Source organism: Myxine glutinosa, chromosome 5 (assembly GCF_964187855.1).
Source record: "Myxine glutinosa chromosome 5, kmMyxGlut1.1, whole genome shotgun sequence".
In the NCBI taxonomy this organism is placed as follows: Eukaryota; Metazoa; Chordata; class Myxini; order Myxiniformes; family Myxinidae; genus Myxine; species Myxine glutinosa.
This window is the reverse complement of record NC_136265.1, coordinates 122,693,775-122,718,306: the sequence shown is the minus strand read 5'-3', so window position 1 is coordinate 122,718,306 and position 24,532 is coordinate 122,693,775. Positions and strand designations below refer to the sequence as shown.

General features: G+C 41.1%; 2 protein-coding genes across 3 annotated transcripts in view; one reads left to right on the top strand and one right to left on the bottom strand.

Annotated features, from left to right (window-relative positions):
- Positions 1-19,120, bottom strand: part of LOC137427151 (adrenodoxin) — a 132,033-nt gene extending 112,913 nt beyond the window's left edge. Inside the window, exons 1-4 of one of the 2 annotated variants that reach the window (XM_068116361.2) lie at positions 18,796-19,097; positions 16,800-16,881; positions 7,581-7,705; positions 6,669-6,798 (exon numbers count right to left, since the gene is read on the bottom strand). In XM_068116361.2, coding sequence (XP_067972462.2) covers positions 6,669-6,798; positions 7,581-7,705; positions 16,800-16,881; positions 18,796-18,880 — 422 coding nt within the window. In that variant the 5' untranslated portion in view covers positions 18,881-19,097. Of the gene's footprint in view, positions 1-6,668; positions 6,799-7,580; positions 7,706-16,799; positions 16,882-18,795 lie in introns of both variants that reach the window. The other variant, XM_068116362.2, reaches the window with a different exon arrangement.
- A 114-nt stretch (positions 19,121-19,234) lies between these two features.
- RSPH3 (radial spoke head 3) overlaps positions 19,235-24,532 on the top strand; it is a 49,657-nt gene continuing 44,359 nt past the window's right edge. Inside the window, exons 1-2 of the mRNA XM_068118191.2 lie at positions 19,235-19,286; positions 21,723-21,788. The gene's annotated coding sequence lies outside the window, so the exon portion shown is untranslated. The remainder of the gene's footprint in view (positions 19,287-21,722; positions 21,789-24,532) is intronic.

Genomic DNA, 24,532 nt, shown 5'->3' with positions numbered 1-24,532 from the left:
AATGGCAGTTTGTGATTGTGATTTAAAACAACAATGGTAGTTGTGATTTAGATTCAAAACCACAATGGGTGTTTGTGATTTTGATTCAAACCACAATGGTAGTTTCCGATTCAGATTCAAAACCACAATGTTAGTTTGTGATTGCGATTCATTATCAGAATGGTAGTTTGTGATTCCGATTCAGTATCACAATGGTAGTTTGTGATTTAGATTCAAAACCACAATGGTAGTTTGTGATTGTGATTTAAAACCGCAATGGTAGTTTGTGATTGTGATTTAAAACCACAATGGTAGTTTGTGATTGTGATTCAGTATCAGAATGGTATTTTGAGATTCCGATTTAAAACAACAATGGTAGTTTGTGATTCAGATTTAAAACCACAATGGTAGTTTCTGATTCAGATTCAAAACCACAATGGTAGTTTGTGATTCAGATTTAAAACCACAATGGTAGTTTATGATTGTGATTTAAAACCACAATGGTAGTTTATGATTGTGATTTAAAACCACAATGGTAGTTTGTGATTGTGATTCAGTATCAGAATGGTAGTTTGTGATTCAGATTCAAAACCACAATGGTAGTTTGTGATTTCGATTTAAAACCATAATGGTAGTTTGTGATTCAGATTTAAAACCACAATGGTAGTTTGTGATTGTGATTTAAAACCACAATGGTAGTTTGTGATTGTGATTCAGTATCAGAATGGTAGTTTGTGAGTCAGATTTAAAACCATAATGGTAGTTTGTGATTTTGATTTAAAACCATAATGGTAGTTTATGATTTAGATTTAAAACCACAATGGTAGTTTGTGATTTAGATTCAAAACCACAATGGTTGTTTGTGATTCAGATTTAAAACCACAATGGTAGTTTGTGATTGTGATTCAAAACCACAATGGTAGTTTGTGATTGTGATTGAAAACCACAATGGTAGTTTGTGATTGTGATTTAAAACCACAATGGTAGTTTGTGATTGTGATTTAAAACCACAATGGTAGTTTGTGATTGTGATTTAAAACCACAATGGTAGTTTCCGATTCAGATTGAAAACCACAATGGTAGTTTGTGATTCAGCTTTAGAACCACAATGGTTGTTTGTGATTGCAAACCACAATGGTAGTTTGTGATTGTGATTTAAAACCACAATGGTTGTTTGTGATTCAGTTTTAGAACCACAATGGTAGTTTGTGATTGTGATTTAAAACTACAATGGCAGTTTGTGATTGTGATTTAAAACAACAATGGTAGTTTGTGATTCAGATTTAAAACCACAATGGCAGTTTGTGATTGTGATTTAAAACAACAATGGTAGTTTATGATTCAGATTTAAAACCACAATGGCAGTTTGTGATTGTGATTTAAAACAACAATGGTAGTTTGTGATTCAGATTTAAAACCACAATGGTAGTTTATGATTCAGATTTAAAACCACAATGGCAGTTTGTGATTGTGATTTAAAACAACAATGGTAGTTTGTGATTCAGATTTAAAACCACAATGGTAGTTTGTGATTGTGATTTAAAACAACAATGGTAGTTTGTGATTCAGATTTAAAACCACAATGGCAGTTTGTGATTGTGATTTAAAACAACAATGGTAGTTTGTGATTCAGATTTAAAACCATAATGGTAGTTTGTGATTCAGTTTTAAAACCACAATGGTAGTTTGTGATTGTGATTTAAAACAACAATGGTAGTTTGTGATTCAGATTTAAAACCACAATGGTAGTTTATGATTCAGATTTAAAACCACAATGGCAGTTTGTGATTGTGATTTAAAACAACAATGGTAGTTTATGATTCAGATTTAAAACCACAATGGCAGTTTGTGATTGTGATTTAAAACAACAATGGTAGTTTGTGATTCAGATTTAAAACCACAATGGTAGTTTGTGATTGTGATTTAAAACAACAATGGTAGTTTGTGATTCAGATTTAAAACCACAATGGCAGTTTGTGATTGTGATTTAAAACAACAATGGTAGTTTGTGATTCAGATTTAAAACCACAATGGTAGTTTGTGATTGTGTTTTCAAACAACAATGGTAGTTTGTGATTCAGATTTAAAACCACAATGGTAGTTTGTGATTGTGATTTAAAACAACAATGGTAGTTTATGATTCAGATTTAAAACCATAATGGTAGTTTGTGATTCAGATTTAAAACAACAATGGTAGTTTGTGATTCCGATTTAAAACCACAATGGCAGTTTGTGATTGTGATTTAAAACAACAATGGTAGTTTGTGATTCAGATTTAAAACCACAATGGTAGTTTGTGATTGTGATTTAAAACAACAATGGTAGTTTGTGATTCAGATTTAAAACCACAATGGTAGTTTGTGATTTAGATTCAAAACCACAATGGTAGTTTGTGATTGTGATTTAAAACCACAATGGTAGTTTGTGATTGTGATTTAAAACCACAATGGTAGTTTGTGATTGTGATTTAAAACCACAATGGTAGGTTGTGATTGTGATTTAAAACCATAATGGTAGTTTGTGGTTGTGATTTAAAACCACAATGGTAGTTTGTGATTGTGATATAAAACCATAATGTTGTTTGTGATTTAGATTTAAAACCACAATGGTGGTTTTTGATTGTGATTTAAAACCACAATGGTAGTTTGTGATTGTGATTTAAAACCACAATGGTAGTTTGTGATTGTGATTTTAAACCATAATGGTTGTTTGTGATTGTGATTTAAAACCACAATGGTAGTTTGTGATTGTGATTTTAAACCATGATGGTAGTTTGTGATTTAAAACAGCAATGGTAGTTTGTGATCGTGATTTTAAACCATAATGGTTGTTTGTGATTGTGATTTAAAACCACAATGGTAGTTTGTGATCGTGATTTTAAACCATAATGGTTGTTTGTGATTGTGATTTAAAACAGCAATGGTAGTTTGTGATTGTGATTTTAAACCATAATGGTTGTTTGCGATTGTGATTTAAAACCACAATGGTAGTTTGTGATTTAAAACAGCAATGGTAGTTTGTGATCGTGATTTTAAACCACAATGGTAGTTTGTGATTCAGATTTAAAACCACAAAGGGTGTTTGTGATTTTGATTCAAACCACAATGGTAGTTTCCGATTCAGATTCAAAACCACAATGTTAGTTTGTGATTGTGATTCAGTATCAGAATGGTAGTTTGTGATTCAGATATAAAACCACAATGGTAGTTTGTGATTCAGTATCAGAATGGTAGTTTGTGAGTCAGATTTAAAACCATAATGGGAGCGATTTAGATTTAAAACGATAATGGTAGTTTGTGATTTCGATTTAAAACCATAATGGTAGTTTGTGATTTAGTTTCATTATCAGAATGGTAGTTTGTGATTTAGATTCATTATCAGAATGATAGTTTGTGATTTGGATTTAAAACCATAATGGTAGTTTGTGATTGTGATTCATTATCAGAATGGTAGTTTGTGATTTTGATTTAAAACCACAATGGTATTTTGTGATTTTGATTTAAAACCACAATGGTATTTTGTGATTGTGATTTAAAACCACAATGGTAGTTTGTCATTCAGATTCAGTATCACAATGGCATTTTGTGATTGTGATTTAAAACCACAGTGGTATTTTGTGATTGTGATTTAAAACCACAATGGTATTTTGTGATTTTGATTTAAAACCACAATGGTATTTTGTGATTGTGATTGAAAACCACAGTGGTATTTTGTGATTGTGATTTAAAACCACAATGGTATTTTGTGATTTTGATTTAAAACCACAATGGTATTTTGTGATTGTGATTTAAAACCACAATGGTAGTTTGTCATTCAGATTCAGTATCACAATGGCATTTTGTGATTGTGATTTAAAACCACAATGGTAGTTTGTGATTCAGATTCAGTATCACAATGGTAGTTTGTGATTGTGATTGAAAACCACAATAGTATTTTGTGATTGTGATTTAAAACCACAATGGTAGTTTGTCATTCAGATTCAGTATCACAATGGTAGTTTGTGATTGTGATTGAAAACCACAATAGTATTTTGTGATTGTGATTGAAAACCACAATGGTATTTTGTGATTCAGATTCATTTTCAGAATGGTAGTTTGTGATTGTGATTCTTTATCAGAATGGTAGTTTGTGATTGTGATTCATTATCAGAATGGTAGTTTGTGATTGTGATTGAAAACCACAATGGTATTTTCTGATTCAGATTCAGTATCACAAAGGTAGTTTGTGATTTAGATTCATTATCAGAATTGTAGTTTATAATTCACATCATGGTGTTTAAATCTATATAAATAAAACACAGTTTGTGTGTGTGTGTGTGTGTGTGTGTGTGTGTGTGTGTGTGTGTGTGGGTGTGTGTTACCGATAGTCTCCTAAACGGAGAGGCTCACGTGCTTGATATTTGGCATAGACATGGCCATTGAGCCTGGGAAGGACATGGCCTACCTAAAAATATTTGACGAGATCCATATATTTTATTATGATTTACCTCAGCGCATTTCAGCGAGAAACATTATACACAGAATCTCAGCCGGTGCCAGAGCAGCTCGCTGATTCGCTCAGAGCGATCACGTGATGTTCCATCCCCGCTGCCAGACCACTGAACGGAAAATTGAAAGAAATATATAGAATGACCATTGCCATTCACACCACATCGGTGGAGATGCAGCTACCGGGCGCCATCTTGGTTGGCACTCGATGCTGGGCGATGGTGATTTCCGTCATGCGTTTGCACATAATTCAGAGCGAAAAGCGATTGCGTTTTTTCACCTTTTGTGCGATCGTGTTTTGTGTCAATTTTTGTCGATTTTGTGCGATATGAATTAAACGTCTTTGAAAAAGCTGTGAAATGTCTTTCCACAAACCTTCCTTAACCGATTGGAGAAGTTTATTGCCGCACAAAATGGCATTTTAACAGTTGTCTGGCTTTTAAAATCTGACACGTTCAAAACAAACGCGATCCGCGAAGCGAATCGGTCGAGTCGTGCGAACCAAGATGGCGACACGGCGGCTACACTTTTCACGGAGTATGAGCGTTCTATATATTTTCAATTCAGTGCGCCAGACTCGCTCACGTACTTGATTTGTGGCATTGACTTGGCCATTGGGCCTTCACCGTGTATTTTGTGCGAGGCTTTTGTCCGAGTGAGCTTGAGTCGAGAGGGCGAATGTACGGGTTGGGAATGTACGGATCTCCCTTCCTCCGCCCGGCAACGCCGGTACTGGAGGGCGTCACAGGATCGGTGAGTCTCCAAATTCGTGCTGTTGTTGCGAAGATGCAGGATGATGTCGCGATTGTTGTGCTGCTCTCCTCCCATGAGAACTGCAACGTCATTGTTGACTGCCCCCCCCCCCTTCCTCCCCTCCCCTTCCCCCTCCCCCCTCTCCCTCCCCTTCCCTCCCCTTCCCTCCCCCTCCCTCCCCCTCCCCCTCCGTCCTCCCCTTCCCCTCCCCCCTCCCTCCTACCATTCCCCCCCACCCCCCCTTCCCAACTCCCCTCCCCTCCTCCCCCTCCCCTCCCCCTCCCCCTCCCTTTCCACCCTACCCCCTCCCCTCTCCCCTCCCCCTCCCTTTCCCCCCTAGCCCTTCCCCTTCCCCCCTCCCCCTCCCCTTCCCCGTCCCCTCCCCTTCCCTTTCCCCCGTCCCCTCCCCCTCTCCCTCCCCCTGCCCCCTCCCCCTCTCCTCCCCTCCCCCCCGTTCCCCTCCCCTCCCCTTCCCCCCCCCCCCCCCGCCCGGCAATGCCGGGTACTTCTGCTAGTAGGTAATGTAGTTCAAAAATTGCTGTCAATTTGTTAGCGATATTGAGCGATATATTCACATGCAACCAACTACTGTCAATGAAGCAAACATGAGGAAGCGTGTGGAACAGATTGTTACCTCCACCACCAAAGGTGAGGTGGACGTAGGTTATGTTTGCACCACTGTCCTGTCTGTCTGTTCTTCTGTGAACAGCATATCTCAAAAAGTTATGGACAGAGTTCGACAAAAAAATTTGGACAGGTTGTGTGTGTGACAAGGACGAATTGATTCGATTTTGGTTCGGGGGGTGTTGTATTGTCTTTGTCCCAAAAAAATTATTAACCTTTTTCTCGTGTTTTTTTTCCCCCAATCTTATGGAGAGATAGTGTTCAACAGTCGAGAGTGCGAATTGACTGTATTGGTCCAAACGTCCCGCTATCTCCTTTATTTTCGACCATGCGGCTAAATAAATGTGACCATTCGTATTTCTCAGTAAAATATTCAGGTAAATGACACGGATAAATAATAATTTTGTCCTTGTGTGCATTTTATCATATACTGTTTGAGGCTGTTTGTCTGGAGCAATCATGACGGTTTGGACAATTGGACCGCACTGTATGTTCTGTTCTCTGCAACACGTACGAGGTGCACGAATTTCAACTCGTATAATATTCATAGATTTGTTAATACTTTATTTATTTAGTTTTCAACACCTGTACTGTGAGCTAAAATGGCTGCTGCTGTGATTTTGCTGTAGTATTCCATTTTCAACATTACAAAATCCACATCGACCGAGAATACCCTCAAAATCGCAAAAGTAGCGTTTGCAGTATTTACTAACGTTATTGCAACTGAAGGTAATACGGTTGTCGTTCTAATTATTTGAATGATGAGCGCCATGTTGCGTGCAAGTTGATGTGATCTCCCAAAAGAAGTCCCATTTCCAGTCTTACGTCTCAGCGAGTCCAACAGCCAAATCCAGCATGTCGAGCTCATCCTCCGTTGGTTGGCACATGCGTTCAAAGGCCTCACTTGGAAGGTACACGTGACATGTGGTGCAAGAAAGGGTGCCTTCACAAGCACCTGAGGAGGGATAGGTGGTGCAGTTAATGTGGTTCATGGAGGGAACTGCTTAACTTTTTTTCCCCCTTCTTCTTCCCCCCATTTTGGATCATGATGTCAGCTCTGGACATGGAATATTATCCATATCACTCTCTCTAAGTTTGTTGCAAATAATTGGCGTGTATTGTTTGTTTGTTTTTAATCATTTCTATCACTTACTATAAAAGTCTAATGTTAAATTGCCAATGGACAAATTAACTAAGTATAGTACAGTGATTATGGTACAGTATAGTGCAGTGATTTGAACACACGTGTGCACAGAAACAAACATGGATGGCTTCGTCGTTGGGGGGTTGGGTGTTCCTGAGGAATCTTGATGCCAAACCATGATGCAACGAGGGTAATGGTGATGCCTATGGAGCCGGTGGCTGATTGGCTACGTCACTTCCTGGAGGTGTGGCTGTGCCGCTGATGCCACCTGTAGGTTAGGGCAGTAATTTGTAATTTGTTCAAGGGACCAGTGATTGCTCGCCTCCTCTTTGCAAAGGACACCATGGGATCTTTAAAGTCCACCAACTAATGTTGACAGACAGGACACCCGGTTTGACATCCATGTGAGGAACGTCACACACATTGATGCCTCGCCATGTACCTGCGAGACACCAGGATGACAGTTTGTAGTTGGGCCTAGATTCTAATAACTCAGGTTATACGACTCAGAAGTGACTGTGCGTACCTCAAGGCCATCCTGCCAGTCCTTTCTATGGAGCTGATTAGATGGAATAAAGGCCAAGCAAGCTCACCGTAGCCCTCCACAGGTCCGTTAGCATTCATCACGACGTTGAGAAGCGTTTCTCCGACTCGCCCGCTCATCCACAGAGGTTTCCCATCTCGGTTCAGAAGGCAGATGTTAACACTTCCTTGTGAGCTGAAGGTCAGACAAAAAAAACATGCACAGATCTGCATCATCTTGTCTGTCGAGCAGGTTTTTAAAGTTCCATGCTCTTTATTCCATTCGTCAATATCTGCATCGCCATCGGAGTTATCCGACTACCCTCCTGAGTCGTGTACTTATGTACATGCACAAATTGGCTTAACCTGTCTGGTGGTCCTATCTATACATCTCACGATGATGCGATATCAGGTTAAAATCCCAAATGCTGCGTTGATTTGTACATTGTCTCCTAAGGTCCCTGGTGGACGCTGAGTGGTCGCAGGTGCCCCTAGTTACAATATATGGGTTAATAAGCCTTTGGAACTTCCTCATTGCAATAAGCTTGCAAACGTGGGCGGAGCTTACGTTTTCACACCCTGTTTGTCGAAGATTCGCCTCGTTGAAGATGTCGAAACGAAGATTCGTAAGGAAATTGGTTGGTCTGGTCTGGTATTCTGTCTGTCTCTCTATGTATGTCAGTCGCCTACAGGTCGCACGTTCACTCGAATCGCCATGAAAGTTAACCATCTGGTAGACGTCCCAATTCCAAAACTGGTCACAAGCAAGACGCCTGCTTTTGGAGGTCAATAGGTCACATAAATTGTCAATTGTCATCCGATTCACTTGATATATGTATATATATATTGATAGATATAGCGTACTGTACATCAAACCGAATAACATGAGCGGATGGTGATCCAGTGAGCCTCAGTAGACCCATGTGATTGTGTCTATTAATTACATACTGTTTGAATGCGACTTTGCTCTCCGAGTGATTTTTCATTTGTGTGTCTGTTGTACCCCGGTGTGTACGGTGTATGTGTACCCCGGTTTAGAATAGGTACACCGTATCCCTGCGCATCGTAAGAGGCGACCAAAGGTTGGCGTCAGGAAGGGCATCCGGCCATAAAAAACATTGCCTCAAACAGGGAACCATGATTGTCATGGGGCCCGCAAGGCTAACCCCCGCTCTAGCGGGGAAAAATGGCCTTAAAACGATCATTCATTCATTCAAACATTGTCTGTCTGCGAGCATGACGTCACAAAACACGAAGGACGGATTCGTACAAAACTTGGTGGACAGGTTAGATGTGTGACAAAGACAAAATGATTAAATTTTGGTGAAGATCCAGATCTGGATCCTAGAATTTTTAAATGATTCATCACCATTGAGAGATAAGGCCAAAAATGATACATAGCAGGATATCTCAAAGAGTTGCGGACAGATTCAGACGAAACTTGGTGGACGAGTTGGGTTGGTGACAACAATAAGCCGATTAGATTTTGGTTCAGGTCCGGATCCAGATCCGGCCTATCAATGGATACAAAATGTAAACTGTTCAGCCTGGTTCAGGTATGCGTTCTACCAAGTGCAATTTTAGTTAACCTGCTGTTCTCTTTTACCTTTCAAAGTCATGGTCTAATCCTCACTTCACATCTTATCCCTTCTTTGTAACCTCCTTTATTTTTCAGACCTATACATGATCTTCCGTTGTCAACCTCCCATCTTCAGAATTCATCCATAATTTTTGTCATCATCATAATCCAGGGTGGAAATACGCAAGCATTGTGGGTATTTTTTGGGATCAGCGTTGACCGATATAAAGAGGTAACGAGAGAGCGCGCGAGAGGAATATGATCAATAGATTCCGAAACATTTTGATAAATAATTTAACCTTTCAAGAGCCAAACACTTGTACCACCCGAATGATATCTTGAATCCTGAACCAAGTACAGTATGTCGCTATCCTCACCTATTTGGGCAACCTCTAAACTATTCGTCAGCCATTAGTGCCTCATGGCTGGCGGACTTCCTCTCTAGTCGTAGTCAACGTGTGGCCCTGAATGGGTTTCTCTCATCTCCTCTTCCTGTTCAGGCTGGAGTTCCCCAAGGCAGTGTTCTGGGCCCTGTGCTTTTTCTGGTCTTCATCAATGATCTCTCTGACTCTCTTGAAAATCCTCTCTATCTCTTTGCTGATGACTCTACTCTCTGTCGCTCCATTCTTCATCCCTCAGATCGGCAGTCTGCAGCCTCCTCACTCTCTGCAGACCTGGACAAAATCACAGACTGGTCAAACAAGTGGAACATGTCTTTCAATCCTGACAAATCTCACACTCTTACGATGTCTCTCCGAAAAGACCGACTGGACAATCCTCCCATCCACTTTCTGAATAATCCTCTCCAAGAAGTTCTGTCACTCAAGCTTTTGGGTCTCACTATCTGCCATGATCTTTCCTGGGAAAACCACATTTCAAATCTGGCCTCCAAAGCCAGTCGCCGACTGGGCATCCTCCGTCGTGCGAAGTCCTTCCTTGGCACACCTGAGCTCCTCACCACATGCAAGGCTTTCATCCGCAGCTCAATGGAATACTGCTCTCCCCTCTGGGCTGGTGCACCTGCCTCACACCTAGCTCGTCTTCACGCTGTTGAAACCAAAGCATTCAGAATCATTGGAATCTCCCGCAATGAAGCTAACTCCAAGGGCCTCTCACTCACTCACCGCAGGCAGGTTGGTGGTCTTTCCGTCTTCTACCGACTCCTCTCTGGCCTTGGCCCCCCCAGCTCTCTCTGGGCTCTGTCCCGCAAATATTCCTACAGGTCGCACAAGATCTGCCTGCAACCCTCTTATGGTTAAACTGCCAAAATCAAGACTCTCTGCTCACCTTCACTCCTTCATTCCTCTTTTCTCCCGCCTCTGGAACAAACTCCCTCACTCTCTTCAATCCCACTCCACCCTCCAGGTCTTTAAAACAGCTGTTCACCACCATCTCTTATCTTCCCCCATCCAAAACCTTGATCTTTTCTATCCCCGCTAATTTCACCCCAATTCCACTTTTTTGAAATACCAACTTCTGTCCTGGAAGTCCTGGAAGTCCTTGGTGTCCTTGTGTTTGATACTTCTGCCAGCCCCCTCCCCCCAAGCCCTCTCCCTCCCACACATCTCCCTGCTCTTAAATGTTGTGTGCCCTCAAGTGTTTGTGTGCTTCCCATTCTCTTGTCTTCCGCTCCCTCTTTTTATATATTTTGTTTGTCTGGTTGATTTGTTTGTGAAATAAATGTCAGCTCTTTCACGAGCCTCGATTCAGTATACAAAAAAAAAAAAAAAAAAAAAATTACTCCCGCCAGGGAATAATGCATTCACTCGTGTCCGTGTGTGTGTGTTCGTGTGTTTGTGAACAAGATATCTGGAAAAGTTCTGAACGGATTTGGACGAAAGTTGGTGGGATGATTGCCCTTGAGATAAGAATTGATTAGTTTTTGGTGAAGCTCAGGATATTATTCCCGATCCAGGATTTTTTGAAGGATTTTTTTACCATTGGAAGATAGGGCTCATTTTTTTTACAATTATCTTCTATATATTCTATATTTAACATTGTGATATGAAAATAGTTTTCATATTTGTTGTAAATGTAGTTTAAACTCGTGGTTATGCGTTAGAGCGGTGCATTTTTTTTAGCAGCGTCGTCTTCAATGTTCATTTTTTTTTTCTAATAAAGACATATTCTGTCATTTTAAAACCACCAAAGTGTGTATTAGGTTTTCCCGTTTTATAAAATGTATCGATTGATACGTATAATGCTTTAAAACTGTTTGTTTGTTTTGTTGTTGTTTTTTTATATACCTCAAAAGAGATATCAACATTTAGCTCAGCGAATGTCATTCGCGGTATCAGTATTTGATGAACTTATAAAGACTTAGGTCCAGATTTGTCAATGGCTGAGGTATATTAACAAACGAATAAAACAGATTTGGCAAAATTCCAACTTTTAAAAAAAATATCACATATTCACCCAGGGTTGTGAGAGGCTGAAGAAGAAGAAACCTCGGCTTCCCAGACCAAATAAATAATTCTGGCTCTGCGATTTTCAGGTTTATTACTCCCGCCAGGGAGTAATGCATTCGATCGTGTCCGTCCGTGTGTGTGTGTGTGTTCGTATGTTTGTGTGTTCGTGTGTTTGTGAACAAGATATCTGGAAAAGTTCTGAACGGATTTGGATGAAAGTTGGTGGGATGATTGCCCTTGGGATAAGGAAGAATTGATTAGTTTTTGGTGAAGCTCAGGATATTATTCCGGGTCCAGGAATTTTTTTGGGAAATTTTTTGGGATTTTTCCTGTTTTACTGCATTAAAGCTTTTATTCTTATTCTTAAATGATGTTTTTCTCCTCTAATTCCGAGATATTTCAAAATAAATTCTCTGACAGTTCGGGCATCCTTTCTTTTTCATTTATTGTTTTGGGGAGAGGGGATGTTAAACAAAACGTATTTTTCCAACTTGATCCACGGTGGGAGTATGCGCTCTACTGAGTGGCGTTCTAGTTGTGAAAAGTTATCCACAAGCCTTAATCTCTGTGCATTTCCTTTTTCTCTGTACATTTCCTTTTTATCTCAGCATCTTGCCAACAACCTTGACAAGCCAAGGCTGTGTTTTATTGAAGGCCTGCTGCATTCTGGAGTCCATTTCACATTGCAAGGATTTGGGATGATCACCAAAATATGCACATTGGGAAAGGGAATTGTACATTTGTGTAGTCTGTATGCATCTGCTTGAAATGAATTATTCACCTGCCTTTTGTACATTTTATTATGTATAACCTGAGTTGGAGGGGTTCCCTTCTTATGGAAGTGTATATTTTCTTTGGGCACATTCTAGTGGGGTACCATAGTGAAAATGTCGTTACACGGTGGACAAAAGCACAATTTTTTCACCAAAGCATCTCCATGGTATACCTTCTAGAAAAAAAGTAAGCTCCAAAAAAAATGATGATGGGAAGTGTAATATCTGACGTCATTATGACGTCATCAGCTAATTATTATGTAATCATATATATAAAAAATCAATGACTTAGAACTAAGGTGTTAAGTGCATTTTAACATCAAAATATGTTTCCGAGGTCAAGGATTTCAATGCACTTTTCATTTTTTATTTTAGACAATCTTTAAAAGATTTATGATGTCATTATGACGTCATAAGCGAATTATTTCACAATCATAATTTAAAAATGAATTAGTTAGAACTAGGCTATTAAGTGCATTTTGACATCGAAATATATGTTTCCGAGGTCAAGGAATTCACTGCAATTGTCATTTTTCTTCTTAGACAATGTTTAAAAGATTTATGATATCATTCTGACGTCATCCAGCAAAAAAAAAACTATTAGATTCGTCTGCACACAAATTCGTTTGATTAGTTAACATCCACATATCGAGAGTTCATAATAATCTTCCCGTTGTTCGGCAACGGCACAGTTGTCACGAGAGTGCAAGACCACCAAGTCAGAATGATCATCAAGGAAAGGATTACCGTATTCACTGATCGTCTGGATGAGGCTGTTAGTTTGATTTCGAAAGGCTGCTTGCACTGATTGACCTTCTTCATGATGTTGGTACTTTACTTCAGGGTCCTCTTGAGGTAGGTAGTCACTTTCAAATTGTGTCAGCAGCCTGGCTTGCTCTGAACCAGCTATCATCCAGCGTCGGAAGGCATCTGGATTTTCGGTTAGGCCCACAGCTCCACCCTTGCCTTTTACTTTGGCATTCTCTTGTTCGTGGACTTGATCGATGGGAAGCGCGGAAAACCTCTTTTGTGTTTTGTTCACAACCCAGTGCTTCTGGAAGTCCTTTGTTAGAGCGGCTGGCAAGGATTGCATGTCTCGGAGGTGGACGGAAACCCAACGGCAGTAGTTGTAGTGGTCCAGTGCAAAAAATAGAAACATGAGACTTTGAAGAGACTCAACATAGAGAAGAAAGTCTTTCTCTCTGTGCGCACGAATGAATATCATGATCAAGATCTCTGTTCGCAGCACTATGTCCCAGTACTGGAAAGTCGGACTCTTCTTTGCCATAGCCAGTCTCTAGGCCTCAAATGTCTCACTGTCACTGGACACAGCAGCTTACTCATATGCTTCTTGTTGTAACCGTGATAGAGCTAAGGCAGTCACTTGGTGGGCATGTCGTGTCCGTGTCACATGAGTGGCATTGATGAAAGAGTTAGCTGTACCAGATGTTGCTACACCTGAATCAGTTAGAGCTACAGTCCAGCCACTCTGATCTAGGAAATCTCCCAGTGCATTCCACAAGGCCTTCTTCAAATGGAACCCGCCAAACATGATCAGGAATTCATTTTCACCGTGAGTTGCAGGCCAGGTTCATTGAATATACTTGCAGTTCGCAAAAATTGGACAGTCACAAGTGAGTACTGGAATCTGGCCAGGGTTGAGGAACTCTGTGATGGACTTCAATATGTTCATGGCATGCTTGATCATGGCTGGTGAGTCTGCCTTCTCTTGAAATAGTGGTAGAATAGCAATCAAGGCAGGGGGATCGAGCGGAGGTGATTGCTGAGATGCATGATAGGCAGCCCATGAGATAGTGTCTCCTTTCTCACTTGCATTTCCGTCGAGAAGCTTGGAAGCATGCTGAATACATTTATCCTCCTTTTCTTTTGCTTCTTCAAGCCTCCCATTTACAGGTGTCATGATGACCTGTGGTACACTCGTATTTGATGCTTTCAGATGTACTGATTGAATTATGCTAAACGAATCTAGAAGGTGAGGTTTCTCATTTGGATTTGCAGGAAGAAAGCAAGTTGCCACCCGAACACGTCCGAGATTATCTTGTGTAGGAAATTGGATGACACTTATACCACTTCCATGGAACGATCCTTTAGCTGTAGTGGAAGAGGGATTATGGTCGATGTTATCCAGTGCACCAACAGTGAAGAGACCTTTCCTGAGAATAGATGGGCACACAATTTGGTCAGCAGTGAATTGGTCACACATTGCAGATGACAATTTATTCTCCAGTTGCAGAACCCGGCTGTATGAGATGCTCAACCCTAGTTTAGCCAGTTGATCACCGAGTGTTCTGTTCCTTGTCAATGTGTGGATATTCAAGCCAATGTGTACTGGAAGTGGAGGTTCTCTCTCAGGAGACTGTCGTTTGGGAGTAGCCAGTTTCGTGCACCTTTTCTTTGAATTGTGGAGGAACAACTGGGCGATTGTTTGAGAAGCCTGTGTGTCATTAACATTGCTCTTCAAGTTTGGTCCATAAAGGATCATTGATGACAGGAGTGTAAGACTGGGAAGCATTGTCTGGCACTTAGGGGGGAAACTGCCAGAAAACTTGAAATGTGTTTCTCCAAACATTTCCTCTCTGCATATTTTTGCTACTTTTGCAAAAAGTAGCGCTTCTGATTGATAGTCATGTTCATCAAAGGTGGGCGGTCCGCTTCGAAAGTCCGCTTATCCGCTTATCCGCTGCAGCGGACTAACGTTTTCGAAGCGGATAAGCGAATCGGAACAACCCCCGGAAACCGAAGCGGATAAGCGTAAGCGGACTACCGAAAAATTAAAGCGCATCGCGATTCGCCAAATCAGCTGTTAGCCTGAGCCGTTACTCTAGAATTGTGAATATTTATTTAAGTGAATAATAAGTGAAACCCTAACAACTCGGCTCTTGCGACATAATGCATTATATCATAACGTTATGTTCACGTCATGGTTTACGACATGTTCACGACACCATGACGAATAAACGGCAGTCCGTTGGCCCGCCATCTTGTTGACTTGTTTGTGTCTGAATAACCAAACGTTACAGCTCTCGCCCAATCTCTTCCCGCTCGAGTTCCGTGATGCTTGGGTAACTCTATTTCTCAGGCATAACACGCCGCTCCCGAGCTCTGCCTCGGTCGAGCGCGTGTTCAGCTACGGGTCGGACATCCTCAGGCCTAAGAGGTCGGCCCTGGCTGCACCGAACTTCGAGGCCCTCGTCTTCATGAAGGGCAACCTCCAAATCCTCAAGAAGGCCCACGAGGTGGAGGTGGAGGAGGAAGACGAGGACTAGTCAACAGACTGCTAGTCTGTTGACTAGTAGACTCTCTTGTCAAAGAAAGGATGGGCAAATTGATTTTTCTTTAATGTTACTTGCATATATTAAAATTATATTTAAATTAACTGTAGAGTAGAGTAGAGTCGAGTGGAAAACTTTATTTCAATAAATTTTGAATAAATTTTATTTAAATAAAAATGTATATTTTTGATCTTAAAAGCTTTGTTTGTCTTTGTAGTAGTTAGAAATGGCTATTTAGGCTTAAAAAGCATTAAATTCCCTTTAGAAACGTCAAAAATCGCTTTAAAAACGTCGAAGCGCTTTAAAAAAATCGAATCGAAGCGGATAAGCGGATAAGCGGTAAGCGGACTAAGATTTTCGGCCGCTGAAGCGGATAAGCGAATCGGACTACACGGGCTGGCGGAGCGGATAAGCGGTAAGCGGACTTAAAATTTTCCGAATCGCGCCCACCTATGATGTTCATGCAGAGCATCTTTCAGCATTTGTTGCATGCCTTCTGGAAATACAAGAACAATGTTCTTGCCATCTGTCTGTTCTTGCACACCGGTGTCGGCAAAGTGCTCAAGCAGCCTGCTTTTCAACCGGCTCTTGTTAATTGACACATCATGCCCAAGATTTTGAAGACGGCATTCATACATCTCATGAAGATCTCAAAACTTGAACAGGTATGTCCCATCCTCAACAGCAAACTCAACATAAGACACCAACTCCACAAACGCTCTGGCATCTGCTCGTTCTCTTTCCGTGTTGGAAGAAACACCTTCACGGCGATGAGCCCGATGTCTGTTTCTGTATCGTGTTAAACAGTTCAGGTGGTACTTGGCTTCTAGGGCGATTAAATCACCCCCTGTTATTTTGTACAAGAGTTGGTCATCCTGCATATCAGTTGCCATCTTTCTGAGGGACTGATCAGCGCCAAATGTTTGGAAGTTGTGTAATTTTTGGTCGCCTGTTTTTTCACAGAAGATGCACACACACTTGGCATCAAATACCGACTGCCGCTTTGACCGTCGCATCTCAAGAGCTTCGGCTTCATGTTTTCTTTTCCTCATTACTTGTCTGTTGAGTTTGGAATTGTTGAATTTCTGATGGCAAGAACGATGCCATGAGGCATTATTTTTCACAAAAGTTTCTACTGTTCCTTCTGTTACATATTCTACATCAACTGGCAGTGCATTTATTTTTCTGAACTCCTCAACATTTCCCAGGAATGTAGCGTATACTTCTCTGGCATTACGTTGAAATCCTTTCTGTGGACACGATAGTTTTTCCGGTGTAGTTTTCTTGCAGATTATGCAAGAACTCCAATCCATGATGACCTGAAATTGAAAGGAAATAGTCCACATAAGCATAAAAAGTACAATATCCAAACCAATATGATACGTTCCAATGCTGTAATTTGATAGAAAATTCATAAATACTTTTATTGGTTTCTTGCATTTCTAAATTTGAATAGCTAGACTAAGATCGCGTATATTCCAGGGAATGTATTGTTTGAACATGGTCTTAAATCACATTTGAGACCGGGCACCCTTGCATTTATCCCCTAATTCTTATGTTTTATTTTCATTTGTTTTGTTTTATTTGTTTTATTTTTTTACACATTTGAGTAATGACATCACTGCAACATAGTGAGCTTAAAAAGGCTTATATATCAATTACCTGTTTCTTGAAATATTAAATTAATGACTCAAAATCTCGGCACAGTACTTCACAACCTTATGTTATACATTAATTTGCGCTAATATCTTGTTAGTCTATTGTGACGTCATTATGACGTCATTAAATACACTTCCGGTCATCAGATTTTTTGGAGCTTACCCTCTTTTTGATCCTTATACATGGGCAAAGCTTTAGTGAAAAAATTGTGCTTTTGTCCACAGTGTAACGGTCCTTGGCATTTTTGTTAATAAGGTACCTCACTATTCTGTGTGGTACCGTACACGCAGAAACGCTGAGATTGTAATGCACTACGGGGATGTTGATCCAAACGGCCTTCTACCGTTCGTAGTTTCTGTCATTGTAAATGTCACAAAGTAACAACGCTGGATGTTCCAGGACAATGTCCGTCTTCAGACTTGTACAGTTTTCTTATTCTGTTTCTTCTTCTTCTCCTTCTCCTTCTTCTTCCTCTTCTTCCTCTTCTTCTTCAATGGCCACAAATGTTTCATGTTCCTGAGGGGTTGGCAGGAGGAAGTTTGGCCCAAGTCTTTCACAAACGGGCTGGCCAGGCCTGACGTTCGACTAACCACTCTCCAACCAACATAAAACATATGATAAAGGGAGCGGGAGAACAAGATGGAGAGCAGGGACATCGGGAGATCTGTGAGAGGGAGAGGGCTTGGGGGGAGGAGGCGTGGGAAGGGGGAAGGAGGCGTGGGAAGGGGGGAGGAGGCATGGGAAGGGGGGGGGGGAGGAGGCATGGGAAGGGGGGGGGGGTTGGGAGAGTAAAAAAAAAACATGTGGACACTGCTCGGACTTCCAGGAAAGAAGTCGGAATTTCAAAAAAGTGGATCTGGGGTGAATTAACGGGGGTAGAAAAGATGAAGGTTTTGGATGGGGGAAGATAAGAGATGGTGGTGAACAACCGTTTTAAAGACCTGGAGGGTGGAGTGGGATTGAAGAGAGTGAGGGAGTTTGTTCCAGAGGCGGGAGAAAAGAGGAATGAAGGAGTGAAGGTGAGCAGAGAGTCTTGATTTTGGCAGTTTCACCAAGTTGCTGCATACAAAAAAATGGTTCGGGCAGGAATTTGGAATTTGTTCTGGGTGAGGATGATGAATTGCCTCCTCATTACGGAAGGACACCGTGAGGTCTTTAACGTCTACCATGGAATTCCTGGTCGCCCAGTTTAACATCCATCCGAAGGACGGCACACACATTGATGAATCACCTTGCCTGGGAAACACCAGGTAGGTTATAGCATGGTCAGGTTGCGAACGCAGGGCACACAGGTTGGAGGTGAGTGTGTGTACATGTACGGCATTCTGCCAGTCCCACTGGTACAGTTTTATAATCCCCAAATATTATAGGTTGGTTGCTATTATCTACCTGTCGCTCTCTTTTTGTACCTTTGGGATGTTTTTTTTTCCTCGGAATGAATCGTATCGACCTCAAATTTTGAGCAAATAGAAACGCACTTTGATACCAAGGCCTAGAGAACGGTTGATGATGTGAACAAAACAACATTCAAAGTATCTACAGTCCAAGCTGATGGACAAAACAAGCCGACTTACACGTTTCCAGGTGGTCGGCCATCGGTGGAGAGAAGCGCACGAGTTCGTCCATGGAAGAGACGACGAAGAGTTCTGAGAAAGACATGAGCCGCCATGTCTTTGGAACAGTACTCTCGGCTCGCCCTTTCGCCTGCTCACCTTTGCCTCACCTTGCCTCACCTCTCGCCTGAGCCACACGACAGGGGTGAATGTGTAAGCGTTAATGCGGGACGACGATAGCAGTGTCCCGAACTTTGCCCTTAACCCTCAGAACCTTCCCCTATGGCATGTCCCTCTCGTTTGCTCAAAACCCACAACGGTCTGAAAACACTCCCCCCCCCCCCCCACTGCGAGCCCCTCAAAGTCAAGGCCTTGTTGTGCCAGTGACGTCACAGGCAACCTTGTTCAATCTCCACCACGTTATCTGCAAACTTCATAATTTATGGTTTTGCATTGTTTTTCGGGGATGGATGCCATTAGCTTTTGGATGTTGATTTCACCGCATTCGATTGGTAAGGCCGCCATGTTTACCACTCCAGTCTGCGAAATGTTGTGTACCTTTTACAAGTCTGGTCACCTGTGACGTCCGATGAACATGGTCATGGTGTTGTTCGAATGTTCACCTTTTTCTTCAAACTTTAACCGAGACATCTACATTTCCGAAGGTGAACCGGGATTATATCTTCACCCCTGTCTGTTTGTCTGTTACTTGCAAAATCGAAGATTTGTCAACTATATTGTTTGGTCTTGTGCGTTATTCTGTCTGTCTGTCTGTCTGTCTATGTCAATCCCCCACAAGTCACAATTTTAAACCGATCTTTACAAAACGTCACCAAATGGTAGCGTTGACCACAAGGAAGAAACCTATTGATTTTGAGGTCAAAAGGTCAAAAGATAAACATTGGCCAAAAGTCAACAACTTTATGAAATTTCTAAAATCCTCAATTTTCATCCGACTGACGTGAAATTTGAAGAGGATTTACATATCTGGAGACTGACTCCAACCATCAATTATTTTTGAGGTCAACATAGGCCCAAAGGTCAACATAGGCCAAAGGTGAACAACTTAGGTGGGATTTCTAAAATCCTCAATTTTCATCCCATTGACTTAAAATTTGAAGAGGATTTGCATATCTGGACACTGAATTAAACCACCAATTATTTTTGAGATCAACGTCGGCCAAAAGGTCAACATAGGCCAAAGGTGAACAACTTTGGTGGGATTTCTAAAATCCTCAATTTTCATCCGACTGACGTGAAATTTGAAGAGGATTTACATATCTGGAGACTGAATCCAACCATCAATTATTTTTGAGGTCAACATAGGCCCAAAGGTCAACATTGGCCAAAGGTCAACAACCTAGGTGAAATTTCTAAAATCCTCAATTTTCACCGGATTAACTTGAAATTTGAAGAGGATTTGCATATCAGGCCACTGAATTCAACCACCAAGTATTTTTGAGGTCAACATAGGCCCAAAGGTCAACATAGGCCAAAGGTGAACAACTTAGGTGGGATTTCTAAAATCCTCAATTTTCATCCGACTAACGTGAAATTTGAAGAGGATTTGCATATCTGGACACTGAATTAAACCACCAATTATTTTTGAGGTCAACATAGGCCAAAAGGTCAACATAGGCCAAAGGTGAACAACTTAGGTGGGATTTCTAAAATCCTCAATTTTCATCTGACTGACGTGAAATTTGAAGAGGATTTACATATCTGGAGACTGAATCCAACCATCAATTATTTTTGAGGTCAACATAGGCCCAAAGGTCAACATAGGCCAAAGGTCAACAACCTAGGTGAAATTTCTAAAATCCTCAATTTTCACCCAATTAACTTGAAATTTGAAGAGGATTTGCATATCAGGCCACTGAATTCAACCACCAAGTATTTTTGAGGTCAACATAGGCCCAAAGGTCAACATAGGCCAAAGGTGAACAACTTAGGTGGGATTTCTAAAATCCTCAATTTTCATCCCATTGACTTAAAATTTGAAGAGGATTTGCATATCTGGACACTGAATTAAACCACCAATTATTTTTGAGATCAACGTAGGCCAAAAGGTCAACATAGGCCAAAGGTGAACAACTTAGGTGGAATTTCTAAAATCCTCAATTTTCATCCGACTGACGTGAAATTTGAAGAGGATTTCCATATCTGGAGACTGAATCCAACCACCAAGTATTTTTGAGGTCAACATAGGCCCAAAGGTCAATGCAGGCCAAAAGGTCAACATAGGTCAAAAGTTGACAACTTGTTTTAGGGATTTCACATGTATCGTGCTATGCATGACATATTTCTTGTTTTTCTGTGAACAGAATATCTCTAAAAGTTGTGGACGGATTCAGATGAAATTTTGTGAGGAAGTTGTGTTTGACGAGAACGAATCGATTATATTTTGGTGAAGATCCGAATCAGGATCCAGATACGAATTTTTTTTTTTTAAAGTGATTCTTCACCACGCACTGAGTGATTATAGGGCCAAAAACGATATATAACAGGATATTTCGAAACGTTATGGACGACTTATGACAAAACTTGGTGAATGAGTTGGTTTGGTGACGAGAACAAGCCGATTAGATGGTTCTGGTCCGAATCCAGATCCGGCCTATCAGTGGGATACAAAATGTAAACCGAGTGTTGTTCTAGTTTATAATGATATATAAGTGACTTTCTCCTCGTCAACCACGTGACGATCAATAAATAAGTAGAAGCCCATTTTATAGTGATCCAATGCAATCAATTATTGCTCCTCTCATTTAATTATCCATTGTCCTTATACAGTATAGTAGTGTACTGTAATTCTTATAGGATACACGAATGGCTTCTAGTGTCCTTGTCCTACCTGTGATATGTTTACAAACACCTGTACGAGCCTTAAGGCCCTCTAGTTAGACACTGGAGGAATAAAAAAGTGTCATGGAGTGTGGGTCCCCACTCAGGTGCAGCTGCTTCTCATCTTTGCTCCCGAGAGAGACGATCCAATCAAAGCCCCCACAGGTAGACAGGTGAGTGGATTCTCAGTTTTCTATCATCTCAATTCTGACCTCACTTTCCACAATCCCACACCTGTTACCTTCCCCAATTCGACAAGTTGAACACTCATGACTCACCTCCATTCCTTCATCCCTCAATTCTCTCGTCTGCGGAATCGGATTCCTGTATTTTTGTCTCCCGGCTCTTCCTCCAATCCTCCAAGAGTGTCCCTGCCCAATCCATGTCTGCCCATCACCTCATGCTTTCCCCCATACTCACTCCTGATCTTTTACTCTTGCCGACTCACCCACTCACATCCTCCTCCCTCTCTCAACTTTCTCCTCAAAACTTTTCCTCCTCCTCCCTCTCCCCTCCTCCTCCCTCTCCCCTCCTCCTCCCTCTCCCCTCCTCCTCCCTCTCCCCTCCTCCCTCTCCCCTCCTCCTCCCTCTCCTCTCCCGTCTCTCTCAACTTTCTCCTCAAAACTTTTCCTCCTCCTCCCTCTCACCTCCTCCTCCCTCTCCCCTCCTCCACCCTCTCATCTCCTTCTCCCTCTCCTCTCCTCCTCCCTCTCCCCTCTCTTTCCCCTCCTCTTCCCTCTCCCCTCCTCCTCAACTTTCCCCTCTAAACTTTCCTTCTCGTCCTCCGCTTCCTTCCCCTCCTCCTCACCTCAAATTCCTTCCCCTTTCCCTCCCAAACCCCAACTCCTCCCCCGGATTTGTGAACCTGCTGCTCTTTGACATTTAACTCCTCCATGAACCTCGATTTCTGTGCATACAAAAAGGAATGAACGAATAATAAAACATACTCGCATGGAAGCACATAGACGTGAATAACAATATTAACTATTCTACACCTCGTCGTTTTTCGTGCGAACGTGATATAAAAGCAGCAGGTGTAAAGAGGTGCGATCTGCTGTTTCCATGCCAACGGATACACAAAAAGGGAGCGGCGGGCGGATCGAGCGCGCATTGATACGGCAGAGTCTCTCGAAACTGAAACCTAAAGACGCAGAGCTCTCGGGAAACGCCGTCCTCAGGTTGAATTATTTATACGAGACGTTTTTAACAGGCAAAGTGAGGATGGTTAAGGTTTGTGTGAGGGTTAAAATTTAAAACCAGGCCACCATTAATGAACTAGTTGGCGTGGCGGACGACGCCCTTTTCGGGCGGGTGAGTGCTTCGGCTCTGACGCGATCCTGAAGTATTTTATCATTTTATCTCGCAATTCTAATATAATTGTATTTGACTGTGTTTTATACCCGTTATAGCACAATTACTCCGGAGTATAAATTATAACAGGCCGTATACCGATGTAGGCCCGAGAATCGGCGTTTTATGGTCATTTACCCATCTGTAACTGTTTTACTTTTAACAGGTTCTCGATACATCGGCTGATATAATGTGAGTATCTGATCTAAGATCGAGTTCGAGGATCACCAAGGGAGACCGTAATGGGACAGCTTTGGCGGTAATAGATCAGGAGGGATCCTGTGGAAACCCCATTGATCAATCCATCAGGAATTTTGTCAGAAAACCGGGAAAATTGGCCTTCACTAAGGATATCTATCCTAGCTGTGGTTTTAATTAGCATGATTAATAAATAAATAAATAACACCTACCCACACATTCACCTCCTCGTAGGCAGGTAGATATAGTAAATACAAAAATATCGTAAATACTTTATTTCATTTATTCGCAAATCGATTTGTTCGCTCATTCACCGATAAATGGATTTGTGTATTCATTCACTTTGAAATGGATTTGTTCACTCATTCATTAACTTTGAAATGGATTTGTTCACTCATTCACTTTGAAATGGATTTGTTCACTCATTCACTTACTTTGAAATGGATTTGTTCACTCATTCACTTTGAAATGGATTTGTTCACTCATTCATTCACTTTGAAATGGATTTGTTCACTCATTCACTTACTTTGAAATGGATTTGTTCACTCATTCACTTACTTTGAAATGGATTTGTTCACTCATTCACTTTGAAATGGATTTGTTCACTCATTCATTCACTTTGAAATAGATTTGTTCACTCATTCACTTACTTTGAAATGGCTGGTTCACTCATTCACTTTGAAATGGATTTGTTCACTCATTCACTTTGAAATGGATTTGTTCACTCATTCACTTTGAAATTGATTTGTTCACTCATTCACTTACTTTGAAATGGATTTGTTCACTCATTCACTCACTTTGAAATGGATTTGTTCACTCATTCACTTACTTTGAAATGGATTTGTTCACTCATTCACTTTGAAATGGATTTGTTCATTCATTCACTTTGAAATGGATTTGTTCACTCATTCACTTACTTTGAAATGGCTGGTTCACTCATTCACTTACTTTGAAATTGATTTGTTCACTCATTCACTTACTTTGAAATGGATTGTTCACTCATTCACTCACTTTGAAATGGATTTGCTCCCTCATTCACTTTGAAATGGATTTGTTCACTCATTCACCTCTAATGGATTTGTGCAGTCATTCGTTGAAATTGATTTTTTATCACGAATATATATGCTCGCAAATCGATTTTTTTTTTTTACTCATTCTCCTATCAATTTAGTTGTGTAGACATTCACTTACTTGGAAATGGATTTGTTCACTCATTCTTTTATCAATGGAATTGTCCACTCATTCACCTACATATATTCTCATAAATCTATTTTACACTCATTCACTTACTTTGAAATGGATTTGTTCATTCATTCACCTGCTACGAAATCGGCATGGAATCATTCACTTCGTACAAAATTCATTTCCC